Source organism: Agaricus bisporus, assembly GCF_000300575.1.
Source record: "Agaricus bisporus var. bisporus H97 unplaced genomic scaffold AGABI2scaffold_3, whole genome shotgun sequence".
In the NCBI taxonomy this organism is placed as follows: domain Eukaryota; kingdom Fungi; phylum Basidiomycota; class Agaricomycetes; order Agaricales; family Agaricaceae; genus Agaricus; species Agaricus bisporus.
The window spans coordinates 80901-98222 of NW_006267366.1; the positions used below are offsets into that span (position 1 = coordinate 80901).

The 17322-nt window shown below is 44.3% G+C and overlaps 4 protein-coding genes across 4 annotated transcripts; 3 read left to right on the top strand and 1 right to left on the bottom strand.

Annotated features, from left to right (window-relative positions):
• Window positions 1–1448: 1448 nt before the first annotated feature.
• On the top strand, window positions 1449–1931 carry AGABI2DRAFT_115855 (hypothetical protein; the record flags this gene model as incomplete). The annotated part of the gene is made up of 1 exon (XM_006458820.1): window positions 1449–1931. One exon carries the CDS (start codon window positions 1449–1451, stop codon window positions 1929–1931), a length of 483 nt encoding a protein of 160 aa, XP_006458883.1.
• Window positions 1932–8531: 6600 nt separating this feature from the next.
• Window positions 8532–9002, bottom strand: AGABI2DRAFT_59598 (hypothetical protein; the record flags this gene model as incomplete). Its single annotated transcript, XM_006458821.1, has 1 exon — window positions 8532–9002. A coding segment is annotated over one exon (471 nt), but the record flags the coding sequence as incomplete, so codon positions are not given.
• Window positions 9003–10834: 1832 nt separating this feature from the next.
• Window positions 10835–12007, top strand: AGABI2DRAFT_141574 (hypothetical protein; the record flags this gene model as incomplete). The annotated part of the gene is made up of 3 exons (XM_006458822.1): window positions 10835–11435; window positions 11780–11978; window positions 12004–12007. 3 exons carry the CDS (start codon window positions 10835–10837, stop codon window positions 12005–12007), a joined length of 804 nt encoding a protein of 267 aa, XP_006458885.1.
• A 4038-nt stretch (window positions 12008–16045) lies between these two features.
• AGABI2DRAFT_141576 (hypothetical protein) lies at window positions 16046–16468 on the top strand (the record flags this gene model as incomplete). The annotated part of the gene is made up of 1 exon (XM_006458823.1): window positions 16046–16468. One exon carries the CDS (start codon window positions 16046–16048, stop codon window positions 16466–16468), a length of 423 nt encoding a protein of 140 aa, XP_006458886.1.
• Between the last annotated feature and the right edge of the window lie 854 nt (window positions 16469–17322).

The window sequence follows — 17322 nt, forward strand, 5'->3', positions numbered from 1 at the left end:
GAAATGTGAAAGACGAGAAACCAGAGTAATAGAAGAGATGAAGAAGCAACCAGAAAAAGTATGGGAGAACAATGGAATCATTTACCGACAAGGAAGGATCTATGTTCCGGATAATCAGGAGATCAGAGATTTCATTCTTCACGATCATCATAATTCCCCCGACGCCGGACATCCTGGAACGTACCGAATGCTAGAATCAGTTAAACGGACCTTTTGGTGGCCCACGATCAAAACGGATATCAGAAGATATGTCAGAGGATGCGACATGTGCCAGAAGAACAAAACCATTCGACGACCCGATCACATCCCGCTTAATCCATTATCCATCCCCGACAAACCTTGGGAAGAAATATCTATAGACATGATCGGACCACTACCGAAGTCAAAGGAGAAGGATGCTATTATTGTTATCGTTGACAGATTCTCCAAAATGATCCACCTCGTTCCCACTACCACGTCGCTCACGTCCATGGATCTTGCGGAAATCTATAAGGAAGAAGTCTGGCGACATCATGGAATTCCGAAACGGATTATTAGCGACAGAGGACCACAGTTTGCATCGAAATTTATGGAATCCCTATGCAAAGCTCTAGGCATTGAACGGAACCTTTCTACGGCCTATCACCCACAAACAGACGGTCAAACAGAGCGGATGAATCAGGAAATTGAAACCTACCTTCGAGCATTCATCAATTATCGACAAGACAATTGGACAAGATGGCTTCCCATGGCGGAATTCCATTACAATGACAAAACCCACGCTGCCACCGGACAAACCCCATTCTTCCTGAATTACGGACTTCACCCATGGAAAGGAAATATCACGGTTGAAACGACGAACCCCACCGCCACCTCCTTGATCGAAGAATTAGAGAACGTGCGAGAAGAAGCTAAAGCTGCGATGGAAGCAAACAACGAGATGATGAGAGAAAGAGGAAACAACAAGCACCACAAAGAACCCTTTGCCGAAGGAGATAAAGTTTGGTTAGAAACGACGAACATTCATTCCAATCGTCCGACTCGGAAACTAGACCACAAACGATATGGACCTTTCGAGATCTTGAAACAAATCGGCGATCGATCTTACAAACTGAAGCTACCTGATACTTGGGCAATACACGACGTCTTCCACACATCGCTCCTAACAAAAGTCCAAAACCCGGAGTTTGACAGTCAGAAGAAACCCACTCCACCTCCACCTGACATTATCAATGAAGAAGAAGAATATGAAGTTGAAGAAATCCGAGGACACCGACAAAAAGGCCGAGGAATACAATTTTTAGTTCACTGGAAAGGATATGGAAACGAAGACGACTCTTGGATACCACGCTCATCCCTAGAAAATGCAGAAGAAGCACTCTCCGAATATAGAGCAAAACTTCCGAATGGACAGTTATAAAATCAACCTAAAAATGCTCCAACTCTTTCATCCCCTCATCGACCACAATATGCAAGCCATTACCAAATCTTTTACACCGGTTTCAAAAGACATCTTTATCCGTGGAGCCGACATTGTATTCATGACCGACGATGGAGCCAAATTCCACGTTCATTCCTACTTCTTCACTCGCGAATCTATCTATTGGCAACAAAAACTCACCGGCCATAACGAACCTCATCATCCTTTATCCAAACACTATACACCAAACGACCCCTACATCATCCAAGATGTAGACTCTCATGATTTTCGAAAATTTCTCTGTGTATTCTATAACACGCGATACGGCGATTACTCTTTCTTTTCCAACCTTGACTGGGTCGACATCTTATCAATTGCACACAAATGGGAGTTTCCACAGGTCAAAATTCTTTCCAAACTTTATCTTGGAAAAATGGGCTATGGAGTTGTCGAACGAACTTGTGGAGTTTACTGTACTCGAATCGTTGACGATGAAATGATTGACCGTTCTTATCCTCGTCAAGTGTTATGAACCGTGACATCTACGGTTATATTTCTCATAGTAATTACTTCATTGTTATGATCTCACCGGTTATGGATATTCTAATTAGGCTAAACTGTTTCTCCTATTCTCACGCGTACTTCTTTTCTTTCTCTTTGATCTTTCCTTATCTGTATACTTTCTCTCATGCTTACTTCTTTCCACATGCTTCCGCTCCACCTACCCCGAGTACTATGACTCAGTACTGTTATGATTTTGGATCAAATCCAAGTATTCTAAATCTTATCTAATCCTTATCTGATGCGGATCTTATCTGTTCTATTTCCTATCATCAGGATACGTCATTCTTGCTTTCTCTTTCATGTTACCTGATATATCCTTTTGTTCTCATGATCAATCTTCTATTCTCATGATTGATCATCTTCCTTCTTTCCACATGGTCTTACTCCACTACCCCGAGTACTATGACTCACTAATTACTCATCTACCTCGGTCACTGTTACTCAGCCCGTTCTATACTTAGTTACCTTGGGTAGATACCTTTACATATATAAGACCAGTAGATACTGTTGTATTCCTTACGCTTTTATCACATTGTATCTTTCCCTTTCTCTACTCTCACCTCGCTCTCAAGTCTTTGTCACTTGTCTGCAACCTGAGTCTCACAGACTAAGGTCGTAACATCTGGTAAAGCATCTACACCTCACCTTGCAGACAGCAGCTATCGAGGGCTTGCTGTAGTGGTAGTGCATACGGCAGAATGTACCAGTTGAACGCACTTGCGTTGAAGGTCGCTCTATCGCGTCGTCACCCACATTTTTGAACGCCACTTTGCGTTGAAGGTCGCTCTATCGCGTCGAATTTTTTTTACGGAGTACTTAACTCGGGCACTATTGCATGCCAAGTCGGAAACAGGATCTACAGAGAACGATTGAAGAAGATTTAGACATCTACCAACAGGAGTCATTACAGGAGCTTGAAAAGAAAGCAGAGAACGAGCATTTGAGGCTATTACAACAACTTCAACCAAGACCGGAAGAAGACGAGCAGATCCAACAACCTGTTAGGGCGACTGTGACTGTGATGTCACAGGTCACACCTGAACTTAAGAACTATGGAGGAAAGTGACAAAAGTTATATTAGACGTGAACCTAAGAGAACTCGACGGAGTCTTCTACAAGTTTCTACCTACTTTATATACCTAGACTACGGCGCACAGACCAACTACCCTAGGTAACTATTTATATACTTGACATGAGAAAAGAAGCTCATATGAGAAAGTAAACTAATTATACATTTGACATGAGAAAGGAAGAGTGGAGTAAGAAGCAAGTAAACGAAAATAGATTGATCATAAAAACGTCAACAATACCAAACAAACCATAAAAGTGTCCACAAGTATAAACAACTCCTAAACGAGTAATCCGCTCACACAAACCAATACCTACCGAAGTAATTCCCCAACATCGCATCACATGGGCATAGTACGAAGAATCCGGCTATTGCCCAGTGTCGTGGTCCCCAGTATCCCCATCTCTGTATTACCCACGCCTTCTGTTCCTCATAGTCCCACATTGCTAAGCATACTCTCCCACACCGCCTGCATCGATGATCCGATAGGTTCCAACCTCTCGGTCTGTCCTCTCGTCCTATAGCTGCCGCCCTCCTTCTCCATTGTACTTGCTCCGCATGGTTCGGAGGCAAGAAAGATAAGATGAGATCGATTAGTTCAATTGGTAAATCTGTAGCTTGCGCCATTTTAGCAGTATGCCGATAGTTTAGCCTCTGTTGAACTGTAGCAGCAGAGGGAAATTATTATGTAATAAAATATGTGACAGATGTGACAGCGTGACGCCGTGACATTCTGGCAAGGTTATAACAGTACCCCCTCCTTAAAGTCGGCTCCTCCGGAGACGACCCTTCAAGACCTCCACGTCCGCCAATTACGTTCCAACTTCTTAAGATATTCGGCATCAAACTGTTTGTCATCCCATCCGAATAAAGCCTTGGCTGTGAATCGATTAGGTAGTTCCCTTTCTTGGAACCCGGTGTCACGTAGGACGTGATGTATCCTATTGAGTTCCCCGTAGAGTTGGTGGAATTCAGTAATCAATTCTTTGGCGTTAGCCAAGTTCTCCTCGGGTTCCCACGAGTCTGCTTCTGCCGTATACCCTTTCCATCAAACTAGGTACCGCTTCTTTCCGCGGAGCCATTTGGCGTTAAGGATTTTCTCCACTTCCCACTCCTGTTCTCCTTCTATTTCTACGGCCGGTGCCGGTCTACTCCCTTGTCCATCCACTTGTTCTCGATATAGTACTATTCAGCTGACGTTAACCACCGGATGAATCCGAATAGATCGGGGAAGATCTATTTCCACTGCATTGGGGGAAATGATCTTCTTGATGGTGTATGGTCCGATGAATTTCTCCGTAAGTTTCCGGGTAGGTTGTCCCTGGATTTGAAGGTCCCGGGTAGCCAATAGAACTTTATCCCCCACTTTGTATTTCACCGCTTCTCCTCTGCTTCTATCCGCATACCTCCGCATATCGTCTTGTGCCTTTTTCAGGGCTGCTTGAGTTTCCTCGTGTTGAAGTTTCATGCGGTCCGCAAAGTCCGCTGCTGCCGGGTGATTGCCTTGTCGTCGGAGATCGAAACCAGTTCTTGGGTGTCTTCCCACGTTGACCATAAATGGAGTTTCCTTTGTTGACGATTGTTCTTTATTGTTATAGGAAAACTCCGCTGTTGCTAACCAATCGGGCCAATCAGTTTGTCTATGATCGACAAATGATCGGAGATATTGTTCTAGTTCTTGATTGGTTCGCTCGGTTTGGCCATCCGTTTGTGGGTGAAACGCCGTAGATAACCTAGTATCAATTCCCAACATTTTATTCAACTCCTTTGTAAAGTCTGCAGCAAATTGCGGTCCCCTGTCTGAGATTACCGTTTCTGGTAACCCGTGCAACTTCCATACATGATCCCTGAACAGTTTGGCTAGTCCTAGCGCTGATGTTGTTTCCGTAGTTGGGATAAAATGAGCCATCTTACTGAATCGATCGCACACCACCAAAATTGAGTCCATTCCCTGTGATTCTGGTAATTTTACTATGAAGTCGACGGATACATCGGCCCATGGTTTGGTGGGAATAGGGTTCGGCATTAATTTTCCTGCCGGCGGTGTTGGTCGATTCTTGTTTCGTTGGCATTGATCGCATCCTTCTACGTACTTCTGGACTTGCTTAGTGACGCCTGGCCACCAGTAATTGCGCGTTACCATTTCTACTGTCTTCCATTGTCCTCCGTGTCCAGCAATGGGGGTATCGTGATGTAGTTGAATGATTTTAGTCCTCAACGTCTCGTCTTTCGGCACATAGACTTTTCCTTCTTTCAGTACCAATCCTTCTTCCAGCTTCCACTCGTCTCCCCTTAGCGACTTTACTTTTGCTCGCTTCATCTCTTCCACTGCTTTCACTACGTCATCTTCTTTTGCTTCTGATTTTCTGATTTCTTCCAATATTTCCTCTTCCTCCGCATTGATTAACATCTGACCCTCTTCCATTGCTCGGATTGCGAAATACTCTGGTTTTAACAGGGTTTGATCCTTGTTATCGTCCTTTGTTCCTTGTTCAAAGTCAGGTCTTCTGCTCAATGCGTCTGCCTTCCCCATTGTCTTTCCTGGGCGGAATTTTAATTCGAAATTAAATCTAGATAGATATAAGGCCCATCTGGCTTGTCGTCGATTTAGTTGTTGAGCTTTCGCGAAGTATTCTAGATTGCGATGATCTGTCCAAATTTCGAACTTATGTTTCGCCCCTTCCAGGAAGTGTCTCCATTCTTCTAAACACCGCATAATTCCCAGCATCTCCCTATCGTGAATGTCGTAGTTTCGTTCCGTCTCCGTCATTGATTTGGAGATGTATGCTACCGGCCTCCACTTTCCGTCTTCACATTTCATTGCCAACTCTCCGCCCGTGGCATAAGCCGATGCATCAGATTCCACTTTTAGCTCTTTATCCAATTCTGGGGCTACTAGGATTGGGTGTGATGTGAATCTTGCTTTTAGCGTACCAAAGGCCTCCTCTTCTTCATCTCCCCAACTCCATTTCTTGTCCTTTTTAGTTAATGCGTGTAATGGTTTTGCAATACTGGCGAATTTTTCAATGAACCGTCGATAGTAATTTGCCAGTCCCAAGAATTTTTGTACATCTTTAACGCATTTTGGAGTCGGCCACTCTACTACGTCTTTCACTTTCCTTTCCTCCATCTTGATTCCGTTCCTCCCTATTATACATCCCAAAAACCCCATCTCACTTCGTTTCCATTCACATTTCTCTGGTTTTGCAAATAAGTCATTGTCCATCAACCTCTGCAACACTTCTTCTACCACCTTATCGTGCTCTTCTTCATCGTCTGTTCCTATCAAGATATCGTCAATGAATACAGCTACTTTTCCCGTATTTACTAAGTCCCTAAAAAGTTCGTTCATCATAGTCTGAAAAGTAGCAGGCGAATTTGTAAGTCCAAAAAACATAACAGTGGGTTCAAAGGCACCCATGAAAGTAGTAAAGGCTGCCTTCCACTCGTCTCCTTCTTTTATCCTAATGTTATTATAACCCCAACGTAAATCTATCTTAGAGAATAATCGTTTACTACCCATAGTGTCTATAAGTTCAGAAATTAAAGGTAAAGGATAATTGTTCTTAATTGTCCAATCGTTCAAAAATCGATAGTCCTGTACCATCCGCTTCTTTCCATCCTTCTTTGGCACAAAAAATACCGGTGAGGTTTGGGGAGATTTCGAAGGCCTAATATATCCCTTTCGGAGTTGGTCCTTGATGAATGCTTGGACTTCTTCTCTTTCGTTTGGCGACAAGGGGTATATTTTTCCTTTCTTGGGTTTGAAATCCTCCTTCAATTCGATAGCATGATCCCATGGTTTCCTAGTAGGCATTCTCTCTGATTCCTTTTGTTTGAATACTTTAAGGAACTTGTGGAACCGTCTTGGTACCACTTGCTCTACTGAGTCTATGCTTCGAATTTCTTCTTCTTCCGGCATCTCTTCTGTCATTCCTCTTACCCACATCTCTAGTTGTCCTTCTTCCTCTCTACTCCTATTTTTCCTTTGGGCGCTTATTCGTTTAGGACGTACCTGTCCAGCCCCCGCTTGTCCCGCGGTGGCTGTCTTGCTGTTATCTTCTTCTAGACGTTCTGCCTTTTCCCCATTTAATCGGTCAGCCACGTCACCGGGTGATTGCGCCCACCCCTCAGCTTTCTCTTTGGATTGTTGCGCCAATCCCTCAGCTCCACTATTAGCACGTCTATTACGTGCCAATTCCCTGGCGAATGCCGCTTCGACTCCTAATGCGATCCCCTCGATGATGTTTTTGGGAGTGTTGAATCTCCCTATTGCTTTGTTTACTCGCTCGTATCTTTCTTCCTCATCTCGGATTTCTTCCTGCTCTTCTTCGTATGCTTCTATCTTGGCCATGGTTGGTCCTTCCTCTTCGTCATCACTTCCTTCGTATGGCATCCCAAACTCGTCTAAGGTGATTTCCTCTTTTGCTGGGCATTTGTGTTTGCTCAGCAAATGTTCCGACGTTTGAATTCCACATTCCTCGCATCTATACTGCAATACTGTTCCCCAACTTGATTTCTTCGGGAAGGAAACTAATTTCCAACCTGCATATTGTTTGTGCGACATGTCAGGTTTTTCCCTTTTCTCTGCCTCTCGTGCTTCCTTCATCAACTGCCTAGTTGATTTTCTTGGTTCTTCTACCCTTCGTATTTCTTCCTGTTTTTCTTTGGTTTTTCCTTTGTCTTTGTACCCACACCCGTCTGGGCACCTGGTCATCTTTACCTCTCCTTTCTCCCAATCGATTTCCGGATTATGCATCTGCAACCAAGGCATTCCTAATATGACCTTATTCTTTCCTAGGCCACATATTTCGAAGTGTACTCTTTCTTTATGCCCTTTGTAGTACACGTTTGCAGCAACTCGGTGTGTCACTGCTCCAGATGCGTTGATTGTCCCATCAACATTCTTGACCGGGATTGGTCTTTCTAAAGGTTCCAGCTTGAACCCTTCTTCCTCTGCAAACACCTTATCCATGAACATTCCCGTCGCTCCACTATCCAACAGCGCCTGTACTCCTACTCCATCATGTGTGTCCAATTTTTCTACCCCCACATTCAGCTTAATTTCCCTTAAAGGTCGTATTGTCCTTACAAGGAAACTCTCCTCTTGTACAGTGTCCAAAACATTGATTTCGTTACATAGTACATCAAATTTGTTGTAGGAAGTCAAACGAGGAGACTTTGCTTCCTTTACTCTTTTAAATTCTTCTGTTCCTCCTCGAACATCCTCTTCCAATAGTCCCGCTGCTCGTCCACGTCTAACGTTCGCACATCTCGAGCCGGAGCCTTGCTCCAGCAATTCTTCGCCATATGGCCCAACTTTCCACACTTGTAACACTTGATAGGACCTCGACTGGGTCCTGCGGCGGTGTCGACATCCATTGCGTTGGGATCTCGACGTTGAGGCTGTGGCCTCACGAAAGTGTTGTTGGGGGTATGGGTTCGTAGTTGGGGCTTAGCTTGCCCCCGCCGATAGTAGTCTTCCTCTGCCTTTGCTTGCCTCCACTGCCTATCCAACTTCATGCTCCTCTCGTACCAACTCCTGATGGTAGTTGGTGGGTTCTCTGACTCCATCAGCGCCTTCCTAATCCTTCCTGATAAACTTCTCTTGAATTCTTCGATGAGGGCTCGTCCCTCGTATCCGCTGTCTCGTGCTATCCTCTTGAATTCCTGTACATGCTCTTCTGCGCTCTTGCTTCCTTGCTCGATCAATCTCAACTTCCCTACTGCCGTACTCTCCTCATCCGCATCTCCGAAATTGTTTCGGAGACTATTGTAAAGCTCTTCCATGTGGGCTGGAGCTTCATCTTCCCCACCTTCAATCATCTCCATAATATTTTCCTTCCACGATTCTGCTGCTCCTCCTTGTACATACGACAATATCCACGTAATCTGATCTCCTTGTAGCCTGCCTACCATTTTCAAGCTTAAATAAATCTTGCATGCTGTTATAAAGCCACTCAGCTCCTTCCCATCTCCTGAGAATATTTTTGGTCTTGCCACATCAATTTGTGGCGGCACTACTTGGACGATGGGAGTTTCTCCGTCGTCCCCTGCCGGACCTGGTGGGCCTGGTGGACCCGGTTGCGGGTTGTTCTGCAGCTGGGCGAGTTGCTGCTGCAGTTGGGCGATGAGGGTGTGCTGAGCGTTTAGCTGATTGATTATTTCTTGGGGGTTGGCCATGTCTGGCTCGTGGTATTCGGGGGGAGGTGGTTGATATAGGGGTAGGGGGGATACGGACGGTTCTCGTTGTTCTGGTTCGGATTCCTCGGATTGGGATTCCGAGGCGGATTCTTCTTCCTCGGATTCAGAGGAAGGTACTCAGAATGTTCCGGGCGGTAGTCGATGAGAAATTTTGAGGAAGGTGAGGGAGGTCTTTTCCTGTCACCTGGTGCGTATCCACCAATCCAATGAAGCCAATAGCCTGCTTCACTTGGACGCGTATACAAAAAGAAAAAGTTTATTCAAGAAATGCCGCACTGGCGAAGGGAAAGACTACTGCCCTAGATAAAGCTATATACGAAGACGGATCTTCACGCTAATCTAGACACGCACTTAATGTGGCAGTGTCACTCCTCTGCGTGTACCACTTGACAATGCAAGCGCAGCACAAGGTTTATAATTGAAGTTACAAAGAAGCTAGTACACGGATATAATAAAACACCACACAGTCTGGTAGGTCTCGTCTTATCAGTAGTCTGTGTCAAACTACTGACGTCCACGGCACACGTTGTGTTTATGTGCAGACACCCTTTAAGCCTAGGGACCGGCTATGTGTGTGGCGGCCGCGATGGCGCGCAGAGAGTAGAGGACGAGTAAAGAGTAAGAGGTGGGGAGGGCACTGTGCTGTGCGATCCCCGGAGTAGTCGAGTTCTACTGTTAGGGCGACTGTGACTGTGATGTCACAGGTCACACCTGAACTTAAGAACTATGGAGGAAAGTGACAAAAGTTATATTAGACGTGAACCTAAGAGAACTCGACGGAGTCTTCTACAAGTTTCTACCTACTTTATATACCTAGACTACGGCGCACAGACCAACTACCCTAGGTAACTATTTATATACTTGACATGAGAAAAGAAGCTCATATGAGAAAGTAAACTAATTATACATTTGACATGAGAAAGGAAGAGTGGAGTAAGAAGCAAGTAAACGAAAATAGATTGATCATAAAAACGTCAACAATACCAAACAAACCATAAAAGTGTCCACAAGTATAAACAACTCCTAAACGAGTAATCCGCTCACACAAACCAATACCTACCGAAGTAATTCCCCAACATCGCATCACATGGGCATAGTACGAAGAATCCGGCTATTGCCCAGTGTCGCGGTCCCCAGTATCCCCATCTCTGTATTACCCACGCCTTCTGTTCCTCATAGTCCCACATTGCTAAGCATACTCTCCCACACCGCCTGCATCGATGATCCGATAGGTTCCAACCTCTCGGTCTGTCCTCTCGTCCTATAGCTGCCGCCCTCCTTCTCCATTGTACTTGCTCCGCGTGGTTCGGAGGCAAGAAAGATAAGATGAGATCGATTAGTTCAATTGGTAAATCTGTAGCTTGCGCCATTTTAGCAGTATGCCGATAGTTTAGCCTCCGTCGAACTGTAGCAGCAGAGGGAAATTATTATGTAATAAAATATGTGACAGATGTGACAGCGTGACGCCGTGACATTCTGGCAAGGTTCTAACACAACCAGTAGAAGAGAGTCATCACTCAGAGAAGGAAGACGAAGACGAACCAACCAGTCGCTTATCACTTGAAGAAGAAGAAGAACTTGCCAACAAACTAGCAAACATGTCGACCAACGATACTTTCAGAGCTTTAATCCCCGATCCAGGAAAGTTCGAGGGAAATAGAGAGAAGTTTGAGGATTGGTGGATGAGTATCCAACTATTTTTGACATTTAACAAAGTCACCACCGACAATGACAAGATCATCGCTTGCGTCTCGCGGATGCACAACGGAACAGCAGGAGCTCTAGCCGCTTTAATCGCTGACAGAATCAATGGTAACAACAAGATATCATGGAAGGAGTTTGAAAAGGAGATGAAGGAAGCTTTCATTGATGGAAAGGAGAAGGAGAAGAGCGAAGTCGCTATCGAAACCCTTGCTCAAGGAAGAAGGCCCATTATTGACTATCTGGTCAAATTCAACTTGCTGAAGAACAAAGCGGGCACCGACGACCAACACGCAGTATTTTTACTCAAGAAGAACGTTCGGAAGGATATCATACGAACCATATTATCATTCCCACCCACGAATCTACCCACCAATCTTGCCGAATGGACCAATGTAATCAAGTCAGTTGGAATAGGAGCCGAAACCATGCACATGTTCAACAAACACACCTCTTCTGGAGTAACTTATGGAGGAAGCGGTCAACCGATGGAGATTGGTAGTTCCGAGACCGCTAGAGCTCAATTCTCTAACAACCAGAAGAAATGTTTCAATTGCAGAAAATTCGGACATTTTGCCAAAGACTGCAGGCAACCAAGGAAACCAATGACTTGTTACAACTGTAACCGCATAGGACACATCGCCAAATATTGCAAGGCGCCGAAGAAAGCTAGGACCAGAGAATTTGCCGAAGAATACCCTCAGGAGGAGGAAAAGGCAGCCGAAGAACAGGATTTTGTCGACGGGTCAACCTGAGCGCGAAGGATCGACCCCTAAAACGTAGAGTCTCTCCCCATGTATCATCTATTTCAAAATCTACCTATATTATCCCTTTCAAATGAGACTTGAAGCGCGAAATCTTGCTAGACACAAACATCAGAACGAAGAACGGAACTAAAACGGTCAAGACACTTATCGATTCAGGAGCACATATGACGCTAGTAGCCAAAGGATTGGTTAAGAAGGAAAACTTGGAGAAAACCAAACGACAACACCCGATCAAGATGAGGAATGCGGACGGAACACCTAATCGAAACGGAAAGTTAACTGAGGACACCAAAATTCAGATGAATTTAGGAGGACACAAAGAAGAAATAAAAGCTTTGGTGTCAGACATATCGAGTGCCGACATTTTCTTAGGATACGATTGGTTAATTCAACACAACCCGGAAATTGACTGGGTAAATCAGGAAGTCAGATTCTCTAGATGCCCAAACACATGCACTGTTCAACACGAAACCATCCCTTTCGCTCGACGGCTAACCACTGATGTGGAAAGCGCTACGGAGGAAAAGGAAGTGGACCCTACCAACCCGGAAGATTTACCTGACTACATCCGTCCCTACGCCCATCTCTTTAACAAGAAGAACTTCGACAAACTTCCTGCACGAACGGAATGGGATCACGAGATTAACTTTACGGAAAACGCACCAACGGAGATATCATCAAAAGTCTATAGCATGACGCCATTAGAAAAAGAGGAACTGGACAAATTTTTGGACGAAAATCTGGCTACCAATCGAATCCGACCATCGAAATCACCTTACGCAGCACCATGTTTTTTCGTTCCCAAGAAGGACGGTTCACTATGGTTATGTCAAGGTTACAGGAAACTGAACAAGATCACGATCAAGGACAAAACACCACTACCCCTCATCAGCGAAGTATTAGATCAACTCAAAGACGCCAAGGTTTTCAACAAATTGGACATTATCTGGGGATACAACAACGTTCGGATACGAGAAGGAGATGAATGGAAAGCAGCATTTTTAACGAATCGAGGACTATTTGAACCAACGGTCATGTTCTTTGGAATGAGCAACTCTCCCGCCACTTTTTCACGCATGATGGCAACAATATTTCGAGAAATGATACAAGACGGATCTTTGGCCAACTACATGGACGATTTCATTATTCCAGCAAAGGATGATGAAGAATTGGAGTCAAGAACCACACGTTTCCTCAAAATAGCGGAGAAACAATACGGGATTGGGCAGTTCCCACCACGGTCAAACAAGTCGAAAGTTTTTTAGGTTTTGCAAATTTCTATCGACGATTCATCAAAAATTTCAGCACCATCGCACAACCGCTGAACGAGCTGAAGTCTAAGAAGGGGGAGAAATGGTATTGGAACGATGAACAACAACAAGCTTTCGAACAGATCAAACAAGCAATCGCCAGTGAACCGGTCCTCGCATTACCAAAAGACAATGGACAATTCAGAGTTGAAGTAGATGCATCAAACTATGGAACAGGGGCAGTACTATCACAAGAACAGGAAAACAAATGGCATCCGATCGCTTTCATGTCAAAAACATTATCTGAAGCCGAACGAAACTACGAAATCTACGACAAGGAACTACTAGCCATTATAAAAGCCTTGAAACTATGGAGACACTATCTACTGGACGCAAAGGAACAATTTGAGATATGGACAGATCACGAGAACCTCAAGTATTTCCGAGAACCTCAAAAGCTCAATGTTATGATTTTGGATCAAATCTGAGTATTCTAAATCTTATCTGATCTTATCTAATCCTTATCTGATGCGGATCTTATCCGTTCTATTTCCTATCATCAGGATATGTCATTCTTGCTTTCTCTTTCATGTTACCTGATATATCCTTTTGTTCTCATGATCAATCTTCTATTCTCATGATTGATCATCTTCCTTCTTTCCACATGGTCTTACTCCACTACCCCGAGTACTATGACTCACTAATTACTCATCTACCTCGGTCACTGTTACTCAGCCCGTTCTATACTTAGTTACCTTGGGTAGATACCTTTACATATATAAGACCAGTAGATACTGTTGTATTCCTTACGCTTTTATCACATTGTATCTTTCCCTTTCTCTACTCTCACCTCGCTCTCAAGTCTTTGTCACTTGTCTGCAACCTGAGTCTCACAGACTAAGGTCGTAACACTCAACACTCGACAAGCGAGATGGTACCTCATGCTACAGGAATACGACTTCCTTCTACGACACATTCCAGGAAAGACAAACACCAAAGCTGACATCTTATCTCGCATTGTCAAACCGGATACCTCAGAAGACAACAAAAACGTCAAAATGTTCAAAGGAAAAGTATTCACTCGAGAATTCATAGAAGACATATCAGGCTATGAAGAAACGGTCTTACTCAACCGACTATTCGAAGTATCAGCAGATCAGAAGATATTGGAAGACATCAGGAACTCGAAAAGAAGAGAGACAATGGTATTACAAGAGATGAAGAAACAACCGGAGAAAGTATGGGAATCAGAAGGAATTGTTTTCCGACAAGGAAGGATCTATGTACCAGAAGAGAAGAACCTCAGAGATCGGATTCTTTACGATCATCACTACCCACCCGACATCGGACATCCAGGACAGCATCGCATGCTAGAGTTACTAAAACGGACATTTTGGTGGCCCACGATCAAGACGGACGTCAGAAGATACATCAGGGGATGTGACATGTGCCAGAAGAACAAAACAATTCGACGACCCAATCACATTCCACTTAACCCACTCCCTATCCCTGACAAACCTTGGGAAGAAATATCTATAGACATGATCGGACCACTACCGAAGTCAAAAGAGAACGATGCTATTATTGTTATCGTTGACAGATTCTCCAAAATGATCCACCTCGTTCCCACCACCACATCACTCACATCCACGGATCTCGCGGAGATCTACAAAGAAGAAGTTTGGCGACACCACGGAATTCCGAAGCGTATCATCAGTGACAGAGGACCACAGTTTGCATCAAAATTCATGAAATCTTTATGCAATGCTCTAGGCACCAAACAAAATCTTTCCACGGCCTATCACCCACAAACAGACGGACAAACAGAGCGGATGAACCAGGAAATTGAGACCTATCTTCGAGCGTTCATCAATTATCGACAAGATGATTGGACAAGATGGCTTCCCATGGCAGAATTCCATTACAACGACAAAACCCACGCTGCCACCAGACAAACCCCATTCTTCTTGAATTACGGACTTCATCCATGGAAAGGAAACATCATGGTTGAAATGACAAACCCTACCGCCACCTCCTTGATAGAAGAGCTAGAAAATGTCAGAGAAGAAGCTAAAGCTGCGATGGAAGCAAACAACGAGATGATGAGAGAAAGAGGAAACAACAAACACCACAAGGAACCCTTTGCCGAAGGAGATAAAGTTTGGTTAGAAGCGACAAACATTCATTCCAATCGTCCGACTCGGAAACTAGATCATAAGCGATATGGACCTTTCAAGATCTTGAAACAAATCGGCGATCGATCTTACAAACTGAAGTTACCTGATACTTGGGCGATACACGACGTATTCCACACATCGCTCCTAACCAAAGTCCGAGACCCCGAGTTTGACAGTCAGAAGACTCCCACTCCACCTCCGCCTGAGATTATCAATGAAGAAGAAGAATATGAGATTGAAGAGATCCGAGGACACCGATGAAAAGGCCAAGGAATGCAATTCTTAGTTCACTGTAAAGGTTATGGAAACAAAGATGACACATGGTTACCTCGGTCTACCCTGAATAACGCCGGAGACATCCTCAAAGAGTACCTTGAACGACATCCCCTCCTATAAAAGGATATCTGAAACTCACGACCGGTATAGCATCGTCTATTGGCATCTGAAGAAAGATCATCATGAGCACACAACAAACCACCACCACTACACGCACCGCCGATTTCGGAGATTGCCTCCAATGACTCCTAACCATTCACACCGACATTACCGATCTCTTACAATTCCAATCCAACGTACAACTTCCCCTCTTCATAAACCCTCCACCACATATTGAGATATCTGACGAAGAAAAGACTCAATTGGATGATCAACTCGAAAAGGAGAAGAGATTGATGAAGCTGATAGAAAATCTGTTGAGGATGGCAAAAGCAAACAATAGAGAAGCGAAAGAAGTGTTGTCACCTGGGTCTACAACGTGGACTACAAACAATGACGGATGGGAGTAACAAGATCATATCTGGAATCTAGATCCCAAGAGAGGGGATAATTTATGTATAAAAAACCAACTCCCGTTCTCATTTTTATCATCATCCTTCTACGCCTTTATCTTTTGAAATTCACAACCAACAACCATCATGTCTAACTTCAACGTTCCCATCCCTGTCTCCACCAACATCCTTGACGTCGACATCCACATCGGATACTGCAAATCCATTTCTTCAATCGAGGAAAGACGCCGAGCATTGCTCATGACCATTCAAGCCATTGCTAATATTCGCCAATACGCCAAATTCATCACTTCTACCGTTATTAGCGCCACAACCACCGCCATCAAAGTCAATCCGTACATCCAAACCTTGGTTGGAGACTCTGCCTCAGTCACTGGCCATATGAATACTATCATGGAAACTCTCCAAGCTGGAACCCAATGGGACATCAAATATTCCACAATCAAAGTCTGCGTCATTCTAGCTCAAGCAATCAAACAATTGCCTAAAGAAGGAAATCTAACTGAAATCAATGCGGCCGACCTCATTGCCAATGCCTATTTATGTTAGAACCTTGCCAGAATGTCACGGCGTCACGCTGTCACATCTGTCACATATTTTATTACATAATAATTTCCCTCTGCTGCTACAGTTCAACGGAGGCTAAACTATCGGCATACTGCTAAAATGGCGCAAGCTACAAACTTACCCATTGAACTAATCGATCTTATCTTTTCTTTTCTACCTCCGAACCATGCGGAGCAAGTGCAGTGGAGAAGGGCAGCGGCGGCTATAGGAAGAGAGGACAGACCGGTAGGTTGGAACCTATCGGATCATCGGTGCAGGCAGTGTGGGAGAGTAACCTTAGCAATGTGGGACTATGAGGAACAGAAGGCGTGGGTAATACAGAGATGGGGATACTGGGGACCGCGACACTGGGCAATAGCCGGATTCTTCGTACTATGCCCATGTGATGCGATGATTGGGAATTACCTCGGGAGGTATTGGTTTGTGTGAATGAATTACCGGTTTGAGAGTTGTTTGTACTTGTGGACACTTTTATGGTTTGTTTGGTGTTGTTGACGTTTTTATGATCAATGTACTTGTGTTTACTTACTTCTTACTCCACTCTTCTTTTCGCATGTCAAATGTATAATTAGTTTACTTTCTCATATGTGCTTCTTTTCTCATGTCAGTATATAAATAGTTACCTAGGGTAGTTGGTCTGTGCGCCGTAGTCTAGGTATATAAAGTAGGTAGAAACTTGTAGAAGACTCCGTCGAGTTCTCTTAGGTTCACGCCTAATATAACTTTTGTCACTTTCCTCTATAGTTCTTAAGTTCAGGTGTAACCTGTGACATCTCAGTCACAGTCACCCTAACAGTAGAACTCGACTACTCTGGGGATCGCACAGCACAGTGCTC